This window comes from Sceloporus occidentalis, unplaced genomic scaffold, assembly GCF_023333645.1.
Source record: "Sceloporus occidentalis isolate IW3139 unplaced genomic scaffold, rSceOcc1.0.p SCAF_7, whole genome shotgun sequence".
NCBI classification, from domain to species: domain Eukaryota; kingdom Metazoa; phylum Chordata; class Lepidosauria; order Squamata; family Phrynosomatidae; genus Sceloporus; species Sceloporus occidentalis.
Window position 1 is genome coordinate 29,701,947 of NW_028316987.1, and position 20,912 is coordinate 29,722,858.

Genomic DNA, 20,912 nt, shown 5'->3' on the forward strand with positions numbered 1-20,912 from the left:
GACCGTATCCTCTTCCTTTCCTTTACAACTAACTCTCTTCTTCTAAAATTTGTAACTGTTTTACTTGAATCGTTAAAAAACCCTCTTTTCATTAACCATCTTTTAATAATTAATATTTTATTAAATATTTATTAAATATTTATTATTTTTATTTATTTTTAAAATTAAGTTTTGCCTTTTTTTATTAATACATTTATATTCTTTTCTTCTTTTGCTTTTCTTCCAAGGAGCTTGGGGTGGCATTGTGGCAAGCTGACCTATCTGACACAAAACAGTTTTCTATTTGAAGGGTTCCCAGTGAAAGCTAAACAAATGTAAGGAGTGGCTTTGAAGTTGTCCATCAACAATAAGTACCTGGAAAGCAGCCCACACAGCCCCATGGGTCATTTAGTCACAGCCTATCACACTATGATAAAATGTGTTGGATTTCTAATTTAATTATCTATGGCTGCTATTCTATAATCAGTTAGCAAGGAGTAACCCATACTGGCCTCAGTGGGACTCACTTTAGGACTGCAATGTGAAACAAAAATTAGCATGTATAATTGCATTCTTATTTTCTGTCCTCCCTTTTTTGGGATAAAATATTACCCATTTTTGCAGCAATTAACATAATTCATATTTCCCATGGGGAAGGTAATCATATTTTATCCACATTTGCTTCCTCCCACTCTCTTTGTGTTGGCAGGCAAATATCATTTACCCAAGCTGTTCACTGTCCATTGCAGAAGATCTTTTAATTTGGGTGCACTACATTTTTCTTGTTATAGGGGGCCTTTGGTATCCACTGGGGTTTGGTTCCATGACTGGATATGGATCCTAAAATCCATGGATGTTCAAGTCCCATTAAATACAATGGATACAATGGCTAGTAAAATGATGACCCTCATATAAAATGGCAAAATCAAGGTTTACTTTTTGGAATTTATATATTTTTTGAATATTTTCAGGGCATGGATTTCTGAATCAGTGGTTAAGAATCTGTGGATACAGAGGGCGGACTATATTATTATGTTTTACTGCTATTTGAAATTATTTTATATTTGTGTTTTTATATGATTGTTTAATTGTTTTAACTTCTGTATTAACCATTATTTTAGCTGTATTTTGTTTCCCCATATTGTGAGCTGCCTTGGGTCCCATATTGGGAGAAAGCTAAGATATATAAAAATACATTCTCAAAGCTACCTTGGGAAACAGGTTAGGTAAAAAGACATGGGGGGGTCATACAGCTCACTTTGAGAACTACTGATCTAAAGGAGAAAGCAAAGGAAAACAATGCTGAGCAAGTTACAAAATTGCAGTAGGCTTAACTGTTTGTGCTCACGCTAAAGGCTGGGTGGATGAGAGAGCAGAGGGGGATCAATGTTTCCAGGACAGATTATACCAGGGGTAGGCAACCTCTGGCCCATCGAGGCCTTGGGACTGGCCCCAGCCCGGTCCTGCCACCGATTGCCACCGGGGGCTTTGGCCTATTAGGAGGAGGCGGGCAAGGGGGGCAATTGCCTATAGAAGCCTCAGAAACATGCATTTATATTAACATTTTTTTAAAAATCACCAAATTTTTCAGCATGTCCTCCATTTTTTTAAAAGTGCCCTCCATTTGAAAATTTTGTCCTACATTTGTCCCGGTTTATTTATTTATTTGTATAATTTTTTTAAAATTATTTAATTATTTATTTTTTTGGCTTCGCCCCCCTAGTTGTCTGAGGGACAGCAACACAGCCCCCGGGTCAAAAAAGTTGCCTACCCCTGGATTATACTATTGCCTCTCACCAAGGGATGGTTCCTTTTTTAAAATAAGAAGTAAAGTACAGTACTTACATTGACCAGTGGGTAATGTGACTCTGTTTTCCCTCCCTAGACTTTTACATAAGTGTATATACAGTGATATTCCAAGCTCTGTAAATTGCCACACAGAAAGTCATCAAAAAATTTGATAAATGAGGTGAGGAAATTAATCTCCCACAATAATGTCATACCCTCCAGCATTTCACAGATGACAATTGGGATAAGGAAAATTAGAGTGTGATGAGGCCTAGCTGGTAAGGTTTTTTAAACAAACAAACAAACAAACAAACAAACAAACAAACAAACAAAGGTTATATTTCACAGCCTTTTCAGCACAATTAGAAATGCATTAACTCTTAAAGAAACAACTCAAGGTTTATACAGGTCTATCTAAATATAAACTATAAATCCCAACTCAAACTCCAATTCCAATTCTAACGCAAATCAAATTTCTGGCAGACAGCATCACACAAATGTGATTCCTGACATCTTGGCTTCCAGGGGGAGTTCCGGTTTGATCTCTTCGAAAACCTATTCATTTGCCTTTTTGCCTGTCCACGGTATCTTTACCACTCTTCCCCAGCATCAGATCTCAAATGGATTTTTTTCCTATCTTCTTTACTGTCCAGTGCTCACATCTGTACATGTGCTGGGGAATGCAATGGATTGGGTAATTCTGACTTCAGTGTTCAGTTGAATACTATTTAGGATCTTGTCTAGTTCTTCACAGCTACCCTTTCCATTCCTAGACTTCTTCTTACTTCTTGGCTGTAGTCTCCATTCTGATCAATGTTTGATCCAAGGTATGGAAAATCTTTTACTTTTTCAATTTCCTCATTGTCTAGATTGACTTAATGTAGATTCTACATGATCATTACTTTTGTCTTCTTTATGTTCAGCAGTAAGCAATTTGTACTTTCTTTTTTGACCTTCTTTAGTAACTGTTCCAAGTCTATGATTTCCGATAGTAGTATGGTGTCATCCACATATCTTACATTATTGAGGTTTCTTCCTCCCATCTTCACTCCTCCTAAGACTAAACCTGCTATTTGTATGATGTTTTCTGAATTCAAGTTGAACAAGCAGGGTGATAAAATGCAGCCTTGCCTGACCCCTTTGCAACTGAGTACCATTCTGTTTCTCTGTGTTCTGTTATAACTGTGGCCTCTTGTCTTAAGTATGTAGTACATGTGGGTGAATTTGTGTGTGTGTGCATGAGAAAGATATAGTTGGAAAAGGCATGATTGTCATAAAGAAACCCATGCATTCCAATGGAATTTTAGAATATCTCACTTAGGCTGCATCCACACTGCAGAAATAATCCAATTTGACACCATTTTAACTACCATGGCTCCATGCTATGGGATTCTGGGAATTGTAGTTTTTTGTAGCACCAGAGTTCTCTGACAGAGAAAGCAAAATATCTCATAAAACTACAATGCCTAGAATTCCACAGCATTGAACCATAGCTGTTAAAGTGATATTGAACTGGATTATTTCTGCTGTCCGCAGCCTCAGGCTAAAGACATTATCTATGTCTTAATATTTGCAATAAATGTGTAATGCAACACCAGAAAGTTATCTTTGTTCTTTACAATATGTTCTCTCTACCTGATCATTCTGAAACAAAAATAACTCATTGGGGTTTTTTGCTGCATGTTTGATTGCAAAAAAACTTTCACAGGCAGCAAATAAAGGGGACCCATGGTCTAAGGTGTCTCTACACTAATGCACAGAGCATGCGAAATAAGCAAGATGAACTTGAACTCCTACTACAACAAAGCAAATATAATAGGCATCACTGAAACCTGGTGGGGTGAGTCTCATAAGTGGAATGTAGAAATAGATGGGTATAACCTTTTTAAGAGAAATAGGCCAAACAGGAAAGGAGGAGGAATCGCACTATATGTCAGAGATATTTACACCAGTGAAGAGATCCAGGGCATTAATACTGCCAGCCAGGTGGAGAGCATCAGGATAAAAATTAAAGGGGAGGGAAACAACAAGGATGTTATGGTGGGAGTCTACTACAGACCCCCAGTCAGATGGAGGAATTGGATGATGCCTTTCTAGAACAGATGACTATACACTCAGAAAGGAGAGATGTAGTAGTGATGGGTGACTTCAAATATCCTGATATTTGCTGGAAGTCAAACTCAGAAAAATCCTCAAGGTCTAGCAAATTCCTCACTTGCCTGGAAGACAATTTCATTGTCCAAAAGGTGGAAGAGGCAACAAGGGGGCCAGCTATTTTAGATCTGATCCTAACCAACAAAGATGACTTGGTTAATGGGGTGCAAGTGGTGGGATCATTAGGTGGAAGTGATAATGTTCTCCTGGAGTTTGTTATACAGTGGAAAGGATAAGCCAGGCATAGTCAGACACGCATTCTAGACTTTAGGAGAGCAGATTTCAGTAAACTTAAAGAAGTATTGAGGGTGATCCCGTGGTCAGAAATACTAAAAGGGAAGGGAGTTCAGGACGGATGGGAGTTTCTCAAAAGGGAAATACTGAAGGCACAATTTCAAACAGTTCCAGTGAGAAAAAAAAATGGGAGATGTCTCAAGAATCCAGGATGGATGACTAAAGAACTTTCAACTGAACTAAGTTTTAAACAGAACATGTATAAGAACTGGAAAAAGGGGGAAATCACGAAAAAGGAACTCAAAGAAATAGCAAGCATGTGTAGAGGTAAATTCAGAAAAGCTAAAGCGCAGAATGAACTCAGGCTAGCTAGAGAGGTTAAAAATAATAAAAAGGGCTTTTTTGGATATGTCCGCAACAAAAGGAAGAAGAAGTAGAAAATGGTAGGGCCTTACGGGGAGAAGATGGCAAAATGCTAATAGGGTACAGACAAAAGGCAGAAGTAGACTACAGGTTGAACATGAGTCAACAGAGCGATTTGGCAGCTAAAAAGGCCAATGCAATTTTAGGTTGCATCAATAAAAGTATAGTGTCTAGATCAAGAGAAGTAATAGTGCCACTATATTCTGCTTTGGTCAGGCCCCACCTGGAATATTGTGTCCAGTTCTGGGCACCACAATTCAAAAAGGACATTGAGAAACTGGAGCGTGTCCAAAAGAGGGCGACTAAAATGGCGAAGGGTCTGGAAACCATGTTCTATGAGGAAGGATTTAGAGAACTGGGGATGTTTAGCCTGGAGAAAAGAAGGTTAAGAGGTGATATGATAGCCCTGTTTAAATATTTGAAAGGATGTAATATTGAGGAGGGAGCAAGATTGTTTTCTGTTGATCCAGAGAACAGGCCCCGGAACAATGGATGCAAGCTACAGGAAAAGAGATTCCACCTCAACATTAGGAGGAACTTCCTGATAGTAAGGGCTCTTCAAAAGTGAAACACACTCCCTTGGAGTATGGTGGAGTCTCCTTTGGAGGTCTTTAAGCAGAGGCTGGATGGCCATCTGTCAGGGATGCTTTGATTGAGATTTCCTGCATGGCAGGGGGTTGGACTGGATGGCCCTTGTGGTCTCTTCCAACTCTACAGTTCTCTGATTCTATGAGTGCTTTGCAGAAAGTCTCTGAGTTGCCAATACATTTTTCCTACTGCTGGACCTGTACAAGTTACATTTTCTTTCCCTTGGAACTGCATATCCTTGATACATGCACATGGATGCATGCTTACTCTCTCTCTCGCACACTCACACACAAAGGAGAGTTGAGAGAAGAAAATCAGTAAATCTAAGCTTGAAATAAGATTTATACAAATCTCAAAAATAAACAAAAATGAGAATGAATGGAGGAGGAAAACAAATCAAATCAGGAATCCTTCTCTGTAATATTAATCCTAGTTTAAGGAAGTTAGAGGTGGAGGAGGAATTGAAAACCAATTAAAGGAGGCAAATCATGAGAGAGAGAAAGGAGCTTATCGCACACACAATTTTAAACGTTCTGGGGACCGAAGGAGGATGCTCGTGTGCGCGCGTGTGCTGCAGAAAACAGAGTTTATCGCACACGAATACGTCCTGCAAGAGGCCCTGTTCCGTCCCCTGGCAGGCACCCGTTCGCGTCCAGTCCTGACGGGTGTGACGGAAGGTCCGTCAGGCAAAAATCACACCCGTCAGGACTGGACGTGAATGGGTGCGCGCCAGGGGATGGAACAGGGCCTCTTGGAGGACGTATTCGTGTGCGATAAACTCCATTTTCTGCAGCACGCGTGTGCACATGAGCGTCCTCCTTCGGTCCCCAGAATGTGTGTGCGATAAGGTCAAAAGAGAGAAAGAATAAAAGTTTGTCAAATATTTCTCAGCAGAACAAAGAACTAATTTTAATTTAAAACAGCACGTAATTGAGCAGCAACGAGGCACTGTCATGTTGTTTGATATCCATCAGTTTACATAAACAACAAAGGCAGAGTATATACATCCAAATTTTAATATTATTTGTTGAGATGCTAGGGAGTATATTCCCAGTTACAATCCTCTTTTCCAATGGATTAAAGAACAAGGATGCAAATTATTCAAGCATTATATTGCAGCATACAGCAACACTCCTCTCCTCATTCAAAACTAATCTACATTCTACTGCAGTGCTTTTTCAGTTGTTATTCCCAAAAGGGTTTACAATGTTTTAGCATGTGAAGTGCACAACATAAAAAGAAAACTCATATATGTTCTAACCCACTGAATGCTCAGTTCCACTTAAATATGCTGCCAAAGAGGTATATGTGAATTTTGATCACCAAGCCAGCAGTAGCCCACACTCTGAAATTTATGGGCCAAAGCCTCAAGACCAGTGGGCAGGTCTTGCACTGTTACAGAGATAAGGAAGGCAAGAGTTATGGGTGTCTATGCAACTGCCTTTGGGCCCCTGATTGTGAAAATGGGCATAGTCCTTGTAAATGGGCCTAACCCAAATGTCTGAATGACCTCTCTCAGCAATTTTACGTTAAACAGAACTGCCTCACAGATCAATGACCAGGGAGTTTAAAACGGGTCCCCCAGCAATACCCTCTGAGTTTATCCATCCAAAAAGACCAGAACCACTGCTATAACAATGCCCCCAAGTCCTATTCCAGAGAAATAGCTCAGAAGGATACATTAGCTGCTGGTATCAAAATTGTTAGCCCAGCAGAACCAACAGGGACATACACCCTCTGTCCAGTTCTAGTCAGACTTGAGCAAACACAGAACCTCTGTTCATCACAGAATCCATTGTATTGAAACAGCAGAGAACTTTATTGAATACACAGTCAGAAATTCACCAGTCAGCATTTAAGCCAGAACTGCCTCCCAACAGCCAAGCAATACATTAAAAGAAATAGTAACACCACCTCCCTGGTCTCAGCTGCTGCTGTACAAAGAGCACAAGTTGACTAAGCTAAGAGATTGATCCCTCACAGATTCATTCAGCCATGTGTCTGTAATACAAGCCAGGTTGGCATGCTCATCCAGGATCGATTACTGGATAAGGGATGCTTTTCCATTCATCATCCTGGCATTGAGCAGCAGCATTTTCACCCCAGGAGGTTTGTTGCCAAGGCTATCCAGACTATTTGAAATTGGGGACACCTTGCTGGATAACCAACACCATGTAGCTCTCCCTTCTACCATGATAATAGGACTGTCTCCTCATACCAGATCTCCCTCCTCATTACTGTCATAATGGCTGCTTCCTGGGCTTCCCCTCTGATGCCTTCCTTGTAACACATTTTAATTGCCAGATGGGCAGGTTATTATAAAAATTATGGAACCTATGCACTCTTACCTCTCCCAGTCGAAGGGACCAGCTCTCACCCTCACTGAACCCTTGGATGAGTTGAATCCTTAAATGGTTTTCAACTGTCAATTCATGTTCAAATGATTGACTAGGAATTGGAGACATTTCATCTTGCTATGTGGATGAAGTGAATGGAAAAATAGAAGTCTCTTCTGAATTTGTATCAACTTGTATCAATGTACTGGTCAATAACATGTGAACAGAGACCGTCTGTGTAGTGAACAATTCCAGAGATGGAGGAAGCCTTGAGCAGATGCCAACTGAAGTTGTTTGCAAGGGTCATTTTTCAGCAGCCAAACCCAGAGCTTGATTTAGCCTATCTCACAGGAGGACTCAAAGAAACATTCCTGGAAATCTGAGGATCACTGAGCTTGACAACGCTGACAATTTTTGTGTTCTTTCCCAAGACACAAAAACAATGGGAATGACAGTTTTATAATATATCTTTCTGTCAACCAGTATATTAAATTGGGGTGAAGGCCAACTTCCGGAACTGTCTGGGTAAAAATCACCCAGCTACAGCCAAAAGAATGTACACAGCAGAGTATAACATCCCCCCAGCTATTGGTATTGGCAATGCATTGACAACTTTTCACACTTAAAAGAAGCAATCACAGACAGTTGATTCCCCCTAAGTCTTGGAGGTTTTTAGCTTTAATTATAATACATATAATATAAAACAGTGTATGTGTATACACGCACACACACATACATATACACACACACATTCCTCTCTGACTTTCAATCAACTTTGAAGTCTGCTTCACAGCTACAAACTAAGGACTTTACTACATTGCCCCTGCGGATGTGATGGGGGCGTTATGAAAGGGAGCAGGATGAGAACAGAATAAGTGGTATCACCCATTCTACTACACAGCAGAATGCCACTGCTGCTGCTGGAAGTTTCCATTGCTTTCTGGATCTGTCCCAGGGGAGGTGATTTTCAGGAATGCTTCTAAATAGTTTATGAAAATCACCTCCTGTGGGATGGATGTGGAACGCAATGGGAACTTCCAGGGGCGACATTCTGCTGTGCAGTAGAATGGGTGATAGCACCCATTCTGTTCTCATCCTGCTTCCTTTCATCAAGCCCCCATCATGTCCCTGGGGGCAATACAGTAAGGTCCTAAAATACAGTAGCTCACAACAATAGCTCACAACCAAGCGAACATTCCAACTGTCATCTGACATGTGACCAGTCTCCTGGTCCACTAATATAGAATATTGGCTATAAGTCATCATTCAGTCAATCGAAATATTTTCCTGTTGTTTAAACAACAATTTCCTCAGGAATTTAGACATCCCTTAAAATTCTCTTTTGTTTCCCTTTGAGCCAATAGGTTCTTGGAAGGGCTGACCAAAATCAAGAGCAACAATTCTAAATGTAATATAAAGAAAGCCTGAAAATGTCTCAAAAGATAATCAATAAAAAGGAAAAACTCAGAGGAGCAAGTTTCTGTTGCTGCTGCTGCTACAATATAAAGGAACTGAAGGAGTGGGCAGGTCCCATACAGCAATACTAAGAGGGAGCATGGCTACCATCAGAATGATCACTCAGCTCTAGAAGGTTCTGAATGATGTTATGTCCCATATATGAGAGTTACAGATACCACAAATAAGAATAATTATTCTGACTCTCTTATTGTTCCAAATGGCTTCCTCTGTTCCTTTCTCTCCCCGCTGCCCCGATCCTGCAATTATCTCCCCATCCAGAGATATCAGCTGGCCATTATAGATAATTAAGAAATATTAATATTTTATATTCTAATTAAGGTTTGGTGAAACTATAGTGACTGTACATAGAGTACTAAGAGGGCAAACTCACAACATTTCAATTTGAACAGTGGTGTGACTATGTTACAACTATTAGGAGTATCTTTAATAACATTTAAATTTACAGAATAATATGAGTGACTACAAATATGGAGATAAAAACTTGGTGAATTAATATTTTCCTTAAAATTTAAATTGCAAAGAGAAACACATTTTTGCATAACAGTTAGCATTTATCTTTCACATGCAATTGGCAAATAGTGCCACAGAAATATTGAACTGACATACATGTAGATTTGATCATTTTATTGGACAGCTATAATCCTGGGTAGTTTTTAATACAAAATATCCTATTTTAGTATATATGTTTATACTAAACATAGTCATTTTTAGAGGAATAATGGAGATCAAAATGAGTTTTAAAAAGAAGAAAGGGCTTGAATCTGTAGAACTAGGGGAAATGTTTTTCACTGTTTGCTGTTTTTAATTTTTGAGGAGAAAAAAGGTGGAGGGAGGAAGATATAAAGGGAGTAAAATTATACTTATTAAACTGGAATTGCATGCCTCTTCTGATATGGCTGATAATTCCATGAATGCAGGATTTCTAGCAATGTTCTTTTGTGAAAAGAGATTTTTCTCATTGTAGAGAAGCATCTTTCTCTGTGTTGGAATCTGGTTTATCTTTCTACAGCATTGAAATTCTACTCAGCTTGAAATGCAGAGTCTTTTCAGGCAGTGCCATGAGTATTTATGACTTTGTCAGGGAGCACATCAGCTGTCTGTAGCTTCTTATGAAATGTCAGGGGTGGAGGATGGATTGTAATTAAGTTGGGTGGGAGGAGCAAAGATGTGCAGAGGCATGTCAAGAATCAAGCAAGACAAAAGGTCTTTTAAAAAATCCTTGAGTTCCATTACAAAAGATTTATGAGAAATTCAGGCACCATCATTAAGTCATTTGGGAACAAAATAATGGAACTGCCAGACCTCAGCCAGAAATAAGACTTGCGCTCATTTTTTATAGGAGCAAGAAAATTAGGGTCATCAACTAATTCAATAACTTTTACAGATTCATTTTTGGCATATAAAATAATTAATAACATTTCACCTAGCACCAGAATTTCAGTAGATGTGCCCTTTTGCTACTTTGAATGAAGAGTGAGAAGGGAATACAGGAAAATGCATGAGTAAGCCAGACCCATTGTTCTATATTGATGGGCAGTACCTATCGTTTTTTGACTGAACTGGAACATTGTTGTTGGATTACAACTCAAAGAACAGCTTGCGGAATTTTGAGCTTGTAGTCAAAAAGTAACTTTTCTAAATTCTGGCTTTCCCATCCTTAACCAGAACTGCCAGAGATTATGGATCTTCGGCATGTAAAGCATGTGATCAACCACTGATAAATTGTACAATACTTTATTTTTCTTTACAGAATAATTTATATTCTGGCATTCCCACATTATGGGTAGATAACCAAAGAACAATAGAACACTTCCAAAAATAACAGTGGCTAAACCAGACGTGATACTCCCACAAAGAAAAGTGGGGTTTTTAACTTCTCAAAAGGGAAATATAGGGTATTTACCCTTACATACTGAAGTCTCTAAACCAAGTAACAAGAAAGAGTAACAAGGAAAGTTTCCTACTTATAAAAACGTATTTAATAATAATGCAAAACATTTACTAACCTCATAAACTGCATGTTTACTTCAATAATACAACTGAATAATAATATAGTGGAATAATAAAACCATGTAAGCCATCATATATAAAAATACCAGTATGGCATAGCGGTTTGAGTGTTGGACAATGGCTCTGGGAGACTAGGGTTGAAATTCTGGTTGAGGCCACTGGGTAATCTTGGGCAAGACACACTCTCTCAGCCTCAGAGAATGGCATGGCATTCTCCCTCTGAAGAACTATGCCAAGAAAGTCCCATGATAGGTCCCCATTAGGGTCGCCATAAGTCAGAAACCCACCATAACCCATTTAGAAAATAACCATACAGCAAAAATATTTTAACGTGACCATAATGGAAGGTTAGATTATTTTCTAGATGGATTATGTGGTTTTACTATTCCACTGGTTGGTTTAAATTGTATAACTGGAGTAAACATGCAATTTATGAGTTTAGTAAATTTGTACTTTATTGTTAAATAAGTGTTTATAAGTACCAGACTTTCCTTGTTGGTCTTTTTTAAACTTTCCCCCTTCATAAGTTTTTTGTTGTTGCTGAAAACACATCTTGCATCATTGCTTTTAAAAAAATAACTCCCTTTGTTATTTGAGGTCACGGGGATATTGTTACCATTACCTGCTTTGCAAAAGTAGCTTGCATTGTGTGTTAATATCACGTTTCTGTGGTGTGTTAATATCGTGTTACTGTAAGGCTGCTGGAAGTACTAATGATATAATTTCTGCTAACACATTGAGACAGAACTCTGTAGAGTTATATTTCTACAACATTGTACATTTATAGGATTAAAGCAGAGATGGGCAACCTCAGTGGGTCTGGGGGTCTTCCCCCCCCCCCATAGAATTATAGAATTCGAAGAGACCCCAAGGGCCATCCAGTCCAACCTGCTGCCTTGAAGGAATATACAATCAAAGCACTCCCAACATATGGCCATTTAGCCTCTGTTTGAAAACCTCCAAAGAAGGAGACTCCATCACACTCCAAGGCAGTATATTCCACTGTTGAACAGCTCTTACCATCAGAAAGTTCTTCCTAATGTTTAGGTAGACTCTTTTTTCCTGTAGTGTGTATCCATTGCTCTATGTCCTAAAGGCAAAGCAGAGTCAGGGACCACGGTGACCAGACAGCCCACTCTGAAAGTGGGCCACCACCTCAATGCCAAATGAGCAGCCGGCAGGAGCGGTTTTTTTACCACTCCTCTTGTGGGTGGTTTCAGGCTGCCTTAGGAGTTCTTGCAGTAGCTTCCGGACAATCCAGGGGCATGTGTCATATGTATGCCACACCTCTGAAGTGGTCAGAAGTCACAGTTTTTGGCCAGTGTGTTTTGGGCCCAAGTGTCTGGAGCAGCAGCAAAAAAGCTTGTTTCTTCTTCAATATGACACCCTTTCAAATATTTAAATATGGCTATCATGTTACCTCTTAACCTTCTCTTCTCCAGGCTAAATATTTCCACTTCTCTAAGCACTCATAAGGCATGGTGTCCAGACCTTTCATCATTTTGGTTGCCCTTTTCTGCACACATTCCAGCTTGTCAATATCCTTTGTGAATTGTGGTGCCCAGAACTGGATACAGTATTCCAGGTGAGGTCTGACCAAAGCAGAATACAGTGATACTATTATATAAATGTATATAATATGTAATATAATATAATAATGTAATATATTATATGATAATAATATAACAATATATTATATTATATTATATTATATTATATTATGGAGTGGTACGTGGTGGCTTAGCAGTTAAGATGCTGTCGACTGCAAGATAGGTAGTTTGAGATCCAAGCATCACATGACGGATTGAGCTCCTGTCACTAGTCCCAGCTTCTGCCAACATAGCAGTTTCAAATCATGTAAAAGTGCAAGCAGATAAATAGGTACCATTTGGGAAGGTAACAGTATTCCATGCAGCAATGTCTGCCACAAGACCACCAACGCTGGCTCCCTCGGTTCAGTAATGGAGATGGGCACTGCCTCCTACAGTTGGACATGATTAGACAAACTTGTCTAAGAGGAAACCTTTACCTTTTTTATTGCTTCCCTTGATCTACCCACTATGCTTGTATTGAAGCAGGCTAGAATCATATTGGCTTTTTTAGCTGCTGCATCAAACAGTTGGCTCAAGTTCAGTTCATGGTCTACTAAAACTCTTAGATCCCTTTCACACGTACTGTTGTCAAGCCAGGTGTCCTCATCCTATAACTGTGCATTTCATCCCCGCCCCCCAAGTATAGTATCTTACATTTTTCTCTGTTGAAACTCATTTTGTTAGTTTTGGCCCAGCTCGCCAATCTGTTAAGGTCATTTTGATTTCTGATCCTGTCCTACCAACCACTATCTGGCATACCATTTATTCCATCACCCTAGTTTAAAACATAAAGCTTTTAAAAAACAACCTGCAGGGGATGTGTTGTTTTAATGTGAATGGTTTTTGAGTGCTTTTATCTTTTTAACTGTATTCTGTTTTTAAACAAATGATCTGTTTTAATATTGCAATAGTTTAATTCCATTTTAATTGTCACTTTTGTAAATTTTTAATTGTAAGTTTTTAGACTGTAAGCTGCTTTGGGTCCTAATTTTGGGAGAAAAGCAGGATAGAAAATGATATAAAAATAAATAAATAATTGTGGGAAAGGCAATTCACACTGCATTTTTTATGGAAAAGGGCAGTCCAAGGGATTATGGGTGTGTCAGGGACTGAAAAAGTAGCACATACATCCCCCAGGGCTACTTTTTGCACACTGCTCCTACAGAGCAATAAGGTCTCTCTCTGAAACCTCTAAGAGCTACCCACAGAACAACTAGACTAGATGGGTAATTAGTCTTCCCCTGTGAAAGGTTATTTTGCTAACCAAAAAGTGATAACACGAGGGGGAAAAAAGCAGAGACATTAGTCTGAAAGCACTTTCCTTCACTCTGTTCAGTACTTATTTTTAACTCCAAGGCTGATCTTTGAGTAAAATGGTTCTTACATCTGAAAGAGAATGTAGTCAGGGATGATATTGACTGTTCCCCACTCCAGCACCAAGCTCCTTCAACCAAATATCTGGAGTAATTGTGTACTTCAGAAATAACCTTAAAACATAAGGTGGTTAATAAAGACATGCATGAACATTTATGTGGTATTTTAAAAAACAGGACAGCTTAACAGAAATATGAGTGTATGTGTGTAGTGGTGGGCAGGGCAAGATTGGTAACTGGGCAAGTACTGGATTCACTGATGTTCACATCTGTCGTTTATGGTGTGACTTGCTTTTATATTATGCCTGCCTTCACCCTAACTCTTCTGCTGAACAGACTTAATTTTTTATTTATATGATACAATACTTTTTAAAAGTGAAGTACAAATGGTACTTAAACCCAGATAAATTGGCTAAAATATATAAATATGCATTGGGTATATGCAAGAAATAAAAGAGCAAATAGGAACATCCATTCATGTAAGGTGGAAGTGTAGGAAATCAATAAATAAACAAATAAATAATGGTATAAGAGTAATAAACGAATAGGAAAAAATTAGGGTTTGGAACTAATTATGAGACCAAAATTGGATTTATTGAATATGATAAATTTATATAATAAAAGAGGACAAGAACATAGAATCTTGATGTTTTTTAGTAATTATGGCAAGATTGTTTTTTGCGAGAAAATGGAAAACTAATAAAATCCCAATATGCATGGAATGGTTGGAGAAAATAATGGAAATGGCTCGATCTCATAAATTAAGAAATATAACGAGGAGAAAACCAATAGAGATATATATGAAAACACAGAAAACATTTATAGAATATGTTAAACAAATAAGAAGGCATACCAGTGCGTCAGGGTTCAACAGTAAGAAAATGGGCTTTTTTTTAAAAAAATATTTACCTTTATTTGTAGATTGGTAATAAAAGGAATGGAAATTATTATTATTGAGTATAGGTATAGCAGTTACATAGAAGCCAAAAAGCATGAACCTGGAAAGGTCATGATGATCTTTAAGTGAACTTCTCATGAGTGGTCAGATAAAACCAGAGAGCATGTGGAATGGACCTATGTAACTTAATGGCTGTGAGCACTGCTGCTTCTCAACTCCTTGCCATGTGCATTTCTTCTTGAAGGTCAAAGACAAAGAAGCCTGTCAGCTTAAAGCAATAAGCCAATCTCTTGGCTAGCCTCCACTATATTTCCCAACACCAACTCCCTGGGATTGTTCTGCTTTTATCACTGCTTGATTAAATCAATGTCACCACCATCAACCAAAAATATCCCTTTTGTAACTCTGAAGTTAAAACCATCAACCAGTTGGGAATCCCATTGTTTTTTGGATTTCTGGAAAATCAACTCCAATAATTTCAAGACATAGTGCAGCCCGTAAATATACCAATTTTGGACACACCTGTTTTGGTCTAGTTTGGAATAAGGCAGAAAGCCTGTCAGATGCAAGCTAGCTACCTCAGTACTTCTGTCTGTTCTTCTGTACTTCTGGCTGTTTGTTTTCTTGCCTATGAATATAGGTAACTTCACCTGCATCAAATGCAAGTGAATAACCCTCTTGGAATAGAAGGTCCAGCTGCTGGGGGCCAGGGTATTTACACTTCAGCATATTACAGAAAGCAAGAAGTCTTCCTGGAAAGAATGCAACAGACGGTCCTGGATGGAAACACATACAGGAAGTTTCTATGGAGGATGTCTCTTCACATAACAGCAGATAGACAGTTGAAGGAATGTGACACAAAGAAGTAGGGAAACCAGGGATCATTCTGGGAGCTTGCAGCTACAGAATTTATTTGAAGCTCTCTCCCTTGTCAGGGATGACGATCAAGGGCAGCAGGGATAGTCCTCAGGGACAGTGCGGGGGACCCTAGGAGTACCACCACAGGGAATAGTAGCTGCTAAGCCTCAGAAGAGGTGTGTGGTGGTGGTGAGGGACTCCTTGCTGAGGGGTACAGAATCAGTGGTTTGTGGGTCTGATAAGATGTCTCGGGAGGTGTGTTGTCCCCCTGGGGCAAAGATCCATGATGTGGCAGACAGGCTGACAAGACTTGTCAAGCCTACTGACCATTAGCCCTTCCTTTTGGTCAATGTGGGAACCAATGATACTGCAAGGCACAGCCTTCAGAATATCGTAAGAGATTATGAGTCTCTGGGTAGGAAGCTGGCAGAGCTGGATGCACAGATTGTCATCTCATCTCTTCTCCCAGTAGAAGGGCATGGTCCAGGAAGGGAAAGGAATATAGCAGCTGGCTTCACAGTTGGTGCCGCTGAGAACAATTTGGATTCTTGAATCATGGGCTGCATGTTTGGGAAGGGATGGGTTCCACCTCATGTCAGCTGGCAGAAATGTTTTTGCCAATAGTCTCAAAAATTTGAACAGGAGGGCTTTAAACTTTGTTACGTTACCATGTAATTCAGTTCCTGATTCAAACTGATGAATTGGATCAGCCAAGACTTTCGTTCCCACTATTTGTGCCAATTTCCTTAATTCAGATCAGGCACCTGGGTCCCTTCAGTGCAGCCCCGTTCCAAGGGGCCCAGGGGAAGGCCGTCCATGGCTTCATCATGCATTTCTCCTCCTTCTGGGCCACTTGCCCTGTGGGGTTCTTCCAGAGGCATTGCGGGCTGCCTGGACTGCCTCTCCCATCATCCCCTGTTGCTGGCATCTGGCGTGGCAGTGCGTGGTGGCACAGGGTCCATGGGCCTTGGTGCTGGTGGCGGGGCGGCCCTGGCCCTGGCCGGAGCCCTCTTCGCTACCTGAGGAGGAGGAGGAGGAGGAGGAGGAGTGGGGGCGGTCTTCTCGTGCGGCTGGAGGTAGGAGACGGCGGAAGGAGGTCAGCAGCAGAGAAAGCAGAGTGGCTGTGCGGAGAGGCAAGAGGCTGGGTGGAGAGGCCAGGGCAGATCTGAATCTGCCTGGTTCCCATTGGACTGAATCAATTTATTTAAAAATATATTGATTCAGCACAAAAGGAATGGAAAAACCCAGTGTCTTTTTGACACAGGTTAAATGGGGGAAAACCATGGGCCCCCCTTGCTGAATTGGTACTAAACCGATTCCCAAGTGGGGACAATGGTGGTTTAAACCATAGTGGAAATGACTCCTTAGTGGCATGAGTCCCATGACTGGAATGTAGCAATAGAGGGGAATAACATTTTCAAGTGAAATAGGCCAAACAGGAAAGGAGGAGGAAGAGTATTATACGCCAGACATGTCTACACCAGAACTCAAATCCTGGAAGCCAGGTGGAGAGCATCTGGATGAAAATTAAAGGGAAACAGCAGGGATGTTATTGTGGGAGTCTACTACAGAGCTTGAAGTCTGACTGAGGAATTGGATCATACCTTTCTAGAACAGATGACGACACACTCAGAAAGAACAGATATAGTAGTGATGGATGATTTCAATTATTCTGATATATTTTTTTAGTTTTTTGTGGGTTTTTTGGGCTATGTGGCCATGTTCTAGAAGAGTTTCTTCCTGATGTTTCATCAGCATCTGTGGCTGCCATCTTCAGAGAATGCTTGCCTATTGGAACTCAAACTCAGCCAAGACATTAAGGTCTAGCAAATTCCTTACTTTCCTGGAAGACAAATTCATTGTCCAAAAGGTGGAAGAGGCAACAAAGGGATCAGCAATTTTAGATCTCATCCCACCCAACAGTGATGACCTGGTTAATGAGGTGCAAGTGGTGGGATGCTAAGGTGGGAGTGATCATGTTCTCCTGGAGTTTGTTATACAGTGGAAAGGAGAAGCCAGGTATATTCAGACATGCATTCTAGACTTTAGGAAAGCTGAAGTCAGTAAACTCAGGGAAATACTGGGGGTGATCCCATGGTCAGGAAGAGTAAAAGAGAAGGGAGTTCAGGACAGATGGGAGTTTCTCAAAGGGGAGATATTGAAGGCACAATTTCAAACAGTTCCAATGAGGAAGGACAATGGGAGGTGTCTCAACACTAAGGAAATTTCAACTGAGATATGTTTTAAATGGGACATGCATAAGAAATGGAAAAAGGGGGAAATCACCAAAAAGGAATTCAACCAAATAGCTAGCATATGTAGGGGTAAAGTCAGAAAAGCTAAAGCACAGAATGAACTCAGGCTTGGTAGAGAGGTTAAGAACAATAAAAAGGGCTTTTTTGGGTATCTCCGCACCAAAATGAAGAAGAAAGAAATGGTAGGGCCACTGCGTGGAGAAGATGGCAAAATGCTATCAGGGGACAGAGAAAAGGCAGAATTACTGAACACCTTCTTTGCCTCAATGTTCTCAGAAAAGGAAAAGGGTGCTTAGCCTGAGGAAAATGGAGCAGAGGACACAGTAAGGGAAATGCAGCACAGAATAAGTAAAGAGGAAGTAACAGGAATACCTTGTTAATCTAAACAAATGTAAGTTTCCAGGACCAGATGACATACATCCAAGGGTATTAAAAGGGTAATCTCAGAGCCATAGGCAACAATTTTAGAGAACTCTTTCAGAACAGGAGTAGTCCCAGCAGGCTGGAGGAGGGCAAACATTGTCTCCATCTTCAAAAAGGAAAAAATAAGAGGATCCTAACAATTATTGACCAGTTAGTCTGACATTAATAACAGGAATAATTCTAGAGCAGACAGAGAGTCTAGAGCGGACAGAGACTTTGTAAACATTTAGAAGGCAATGCTGTATTAACAAAATATCAACATGGGTTTCAGAGAAACAAGTCATGTCAGACTAATCTGTTCTCTTTTTTGATAAAATTACCAGCTTGGTAGACAAAGGGAATGCTGTAGATATAGCACATCTTGATTTCACTAAGGCCTTTTACGAGGTCCCCATGATATTCTTGCAAACAAGCTAGTAAAATGTGGTCTAGACAATGTAACTGTTAGGTGGATTTATAACTGGTTGACTGATTGACCAAAGGGTGCTCAATGATGGCTCCTCTTCCTCATTAGGAGGAACTGACAGTAAGAGTTGTTCAACAGTGGAACACACTCCCTTAGAGTGTGGTGGAGTCTCCTTCTTTGGAGATCTTTAAACAGAGGCTGGATGGCCATCTGTCAGGGGTTCTTATATTGTGAGTTCCTGCATAGCAGGGGTTTGGACTGTATGGCCCTTGTGGTCTTTTCTAGCTCTATGATTCTATGAAAGCAGATGAGTCCCATTCAACCCCTAGCTTTCCCTAAGACTGGAGCCTGGCTCCTGGAACTCGTAAGTATTGCCCATTGCCATCCTTTAATTTGCTATCCACAAGTGGTAGCCTTTTATATCTTACTGTGTGGGTGTGGGTGTGTAAGTGCTTTGTGTAAATGTTGTCAGCTCTTGTTTAAGTAACAAAACTGAATTGTATTTAGCGCTCAGGAGTTCTAATTTTTTGGAACTGGTAAATATAGGCTTGTGCCCCAGCAGGAGTTACTCTGGCCTTCTCAATGCTCCTTACTGAGCTAAAATAATTTCCCCATTGAATTCAATTTGTGGGCGGCTCACTTCCACTCCCAGGCCCTAGGCTTTTGGGTAACACACAGGGCAAAGCCTATTAATATAGCTATTTATCTCACAATGGAGGTGTAGACCAGTCTCAGCCAGTTCAGCAGCGTCTCCACACAGAAGGTGGACAAGACATTTACGCACTGATTGCTCGCTATCAATGAATCATTTCCTTGCCAGCAAATTGGGGGGGAGGAGATGAGGGGATTTTATAGTTTAAAATGAGGGTTGCCCGCAACTTCACCGGCACCAATTATACCAGGCCTGTCCTGGATTGTGCGGCACAGGCACAGTTTCCTGCTGCATTCAGGACATGCGCCATCTCAATGCTAAGCCTCAAACGTGGCTGGAATCTGTGTTATTTGACCCATGTGTTTCAGGCCAAAGATGTACAAAGGGCAACAACCGAATCCTTTCCATTATGATTTTTTGAAGACCCAGGTAACAGACAGGTTTCCTGTCTTATGTATCAAAGTCTAAAATTTATATTTACTGAGCATACTTCATTACAATCCCTATTAAAGTTTTCCCCTATTTATATGCAACCTTTCCCTTAACTCTGTGCAATCATTTCCCTATCAGCTTTCCGTCACAGACAAGCCTCTGGTTTGTATCCTTTCTCCCCAGTAGTCCCCCCCCCCCCTCTTTACAGCATTTTGTGAGCTGTGGTTGGCTGGCTCCTATCAGGCTTGCCCAGCTCCTCTCTTCACAATCATATATTAAAAAATTAAAACAAGGAAAAATACACACAAGATGATCAGCAGATATAACTATGATTGCTTAGAATCTAACATTAGTGCCTGATGGGAAAATGTAGCTACAATAACATTTTAGGAGAACGAAAATGATAAATGTAAAACATATATAAGCCATCAGAAATACACACATAACAAAAGTTGTCAGTCTTACCTTACTGTCTTTCAGAGTTCTATTGTAACCATAATTTCTGTAACCAACCTTAGTTTCCAGAATTCCTATTTATATTTAAAGATAAATAAAAGTAACAAATGCTGTTGCTAGAAATTAAGGCCAACATTACCTGAATCTGAATGCCAAGGATCTGTTGCTGAAGACATTGGCTGAATGGTTTGTGGATTTGCTCCACAGTTGGATTCCACAAGTTCTCCTTCTGTGTGGATATGAGAGGAGATATTCGTTGATCTCAAAGCTGCCTTTAGTGGGGCAATCTGGTTGAACTGCACTCGGGACAGGCAGCCAGAAAATCCTGGTGTATTATATTTACGGATCTCTTGATCAATCTTTCCAAGTTCTAAAAGTAGAAGGGAAAAAACAAACTCTTTAACAGAATTGAATGAAGGGTGTGTTTGTGCGGGAGCAACAATGAAGCAGGGGGAAAAGCATCAATCTATTGAGTTTTTAACTTTCCTTTTCACGTAACTGAAGTTATTAAAGTAACAGCAACTATTGCTGTTGTTATGTACTTTCAAGTTGTTTCCAGCTTATGGCAACCCTACA

General features: G+C 40.1%; 1 protein-coding gene across 2 annotated transcripts in view; it reads right to left on the reverse strand.

Moving 5' to 3' along the window:
• Positions 1–20,912, reverse strand: part of LOC149309469 (contactin-associated protein-like 2) — a 1,389,887-nt gene that overhangs the window by 17,489 nt on the left and 1,351,486 nt on the right. For both annotated transcript variants that reach the window (XM_089532517.1, XM_089532516.1), the window contains one exon: positions 20,476–20,706. In XM_089532517.1, coding sequence (XP_089388643.1) covers positions 20,476–20,706 — 231 coding nt within the window. The remainder of the gene's footprint in view (positions 1–20,475; positions 20,707–20,912) is intronic.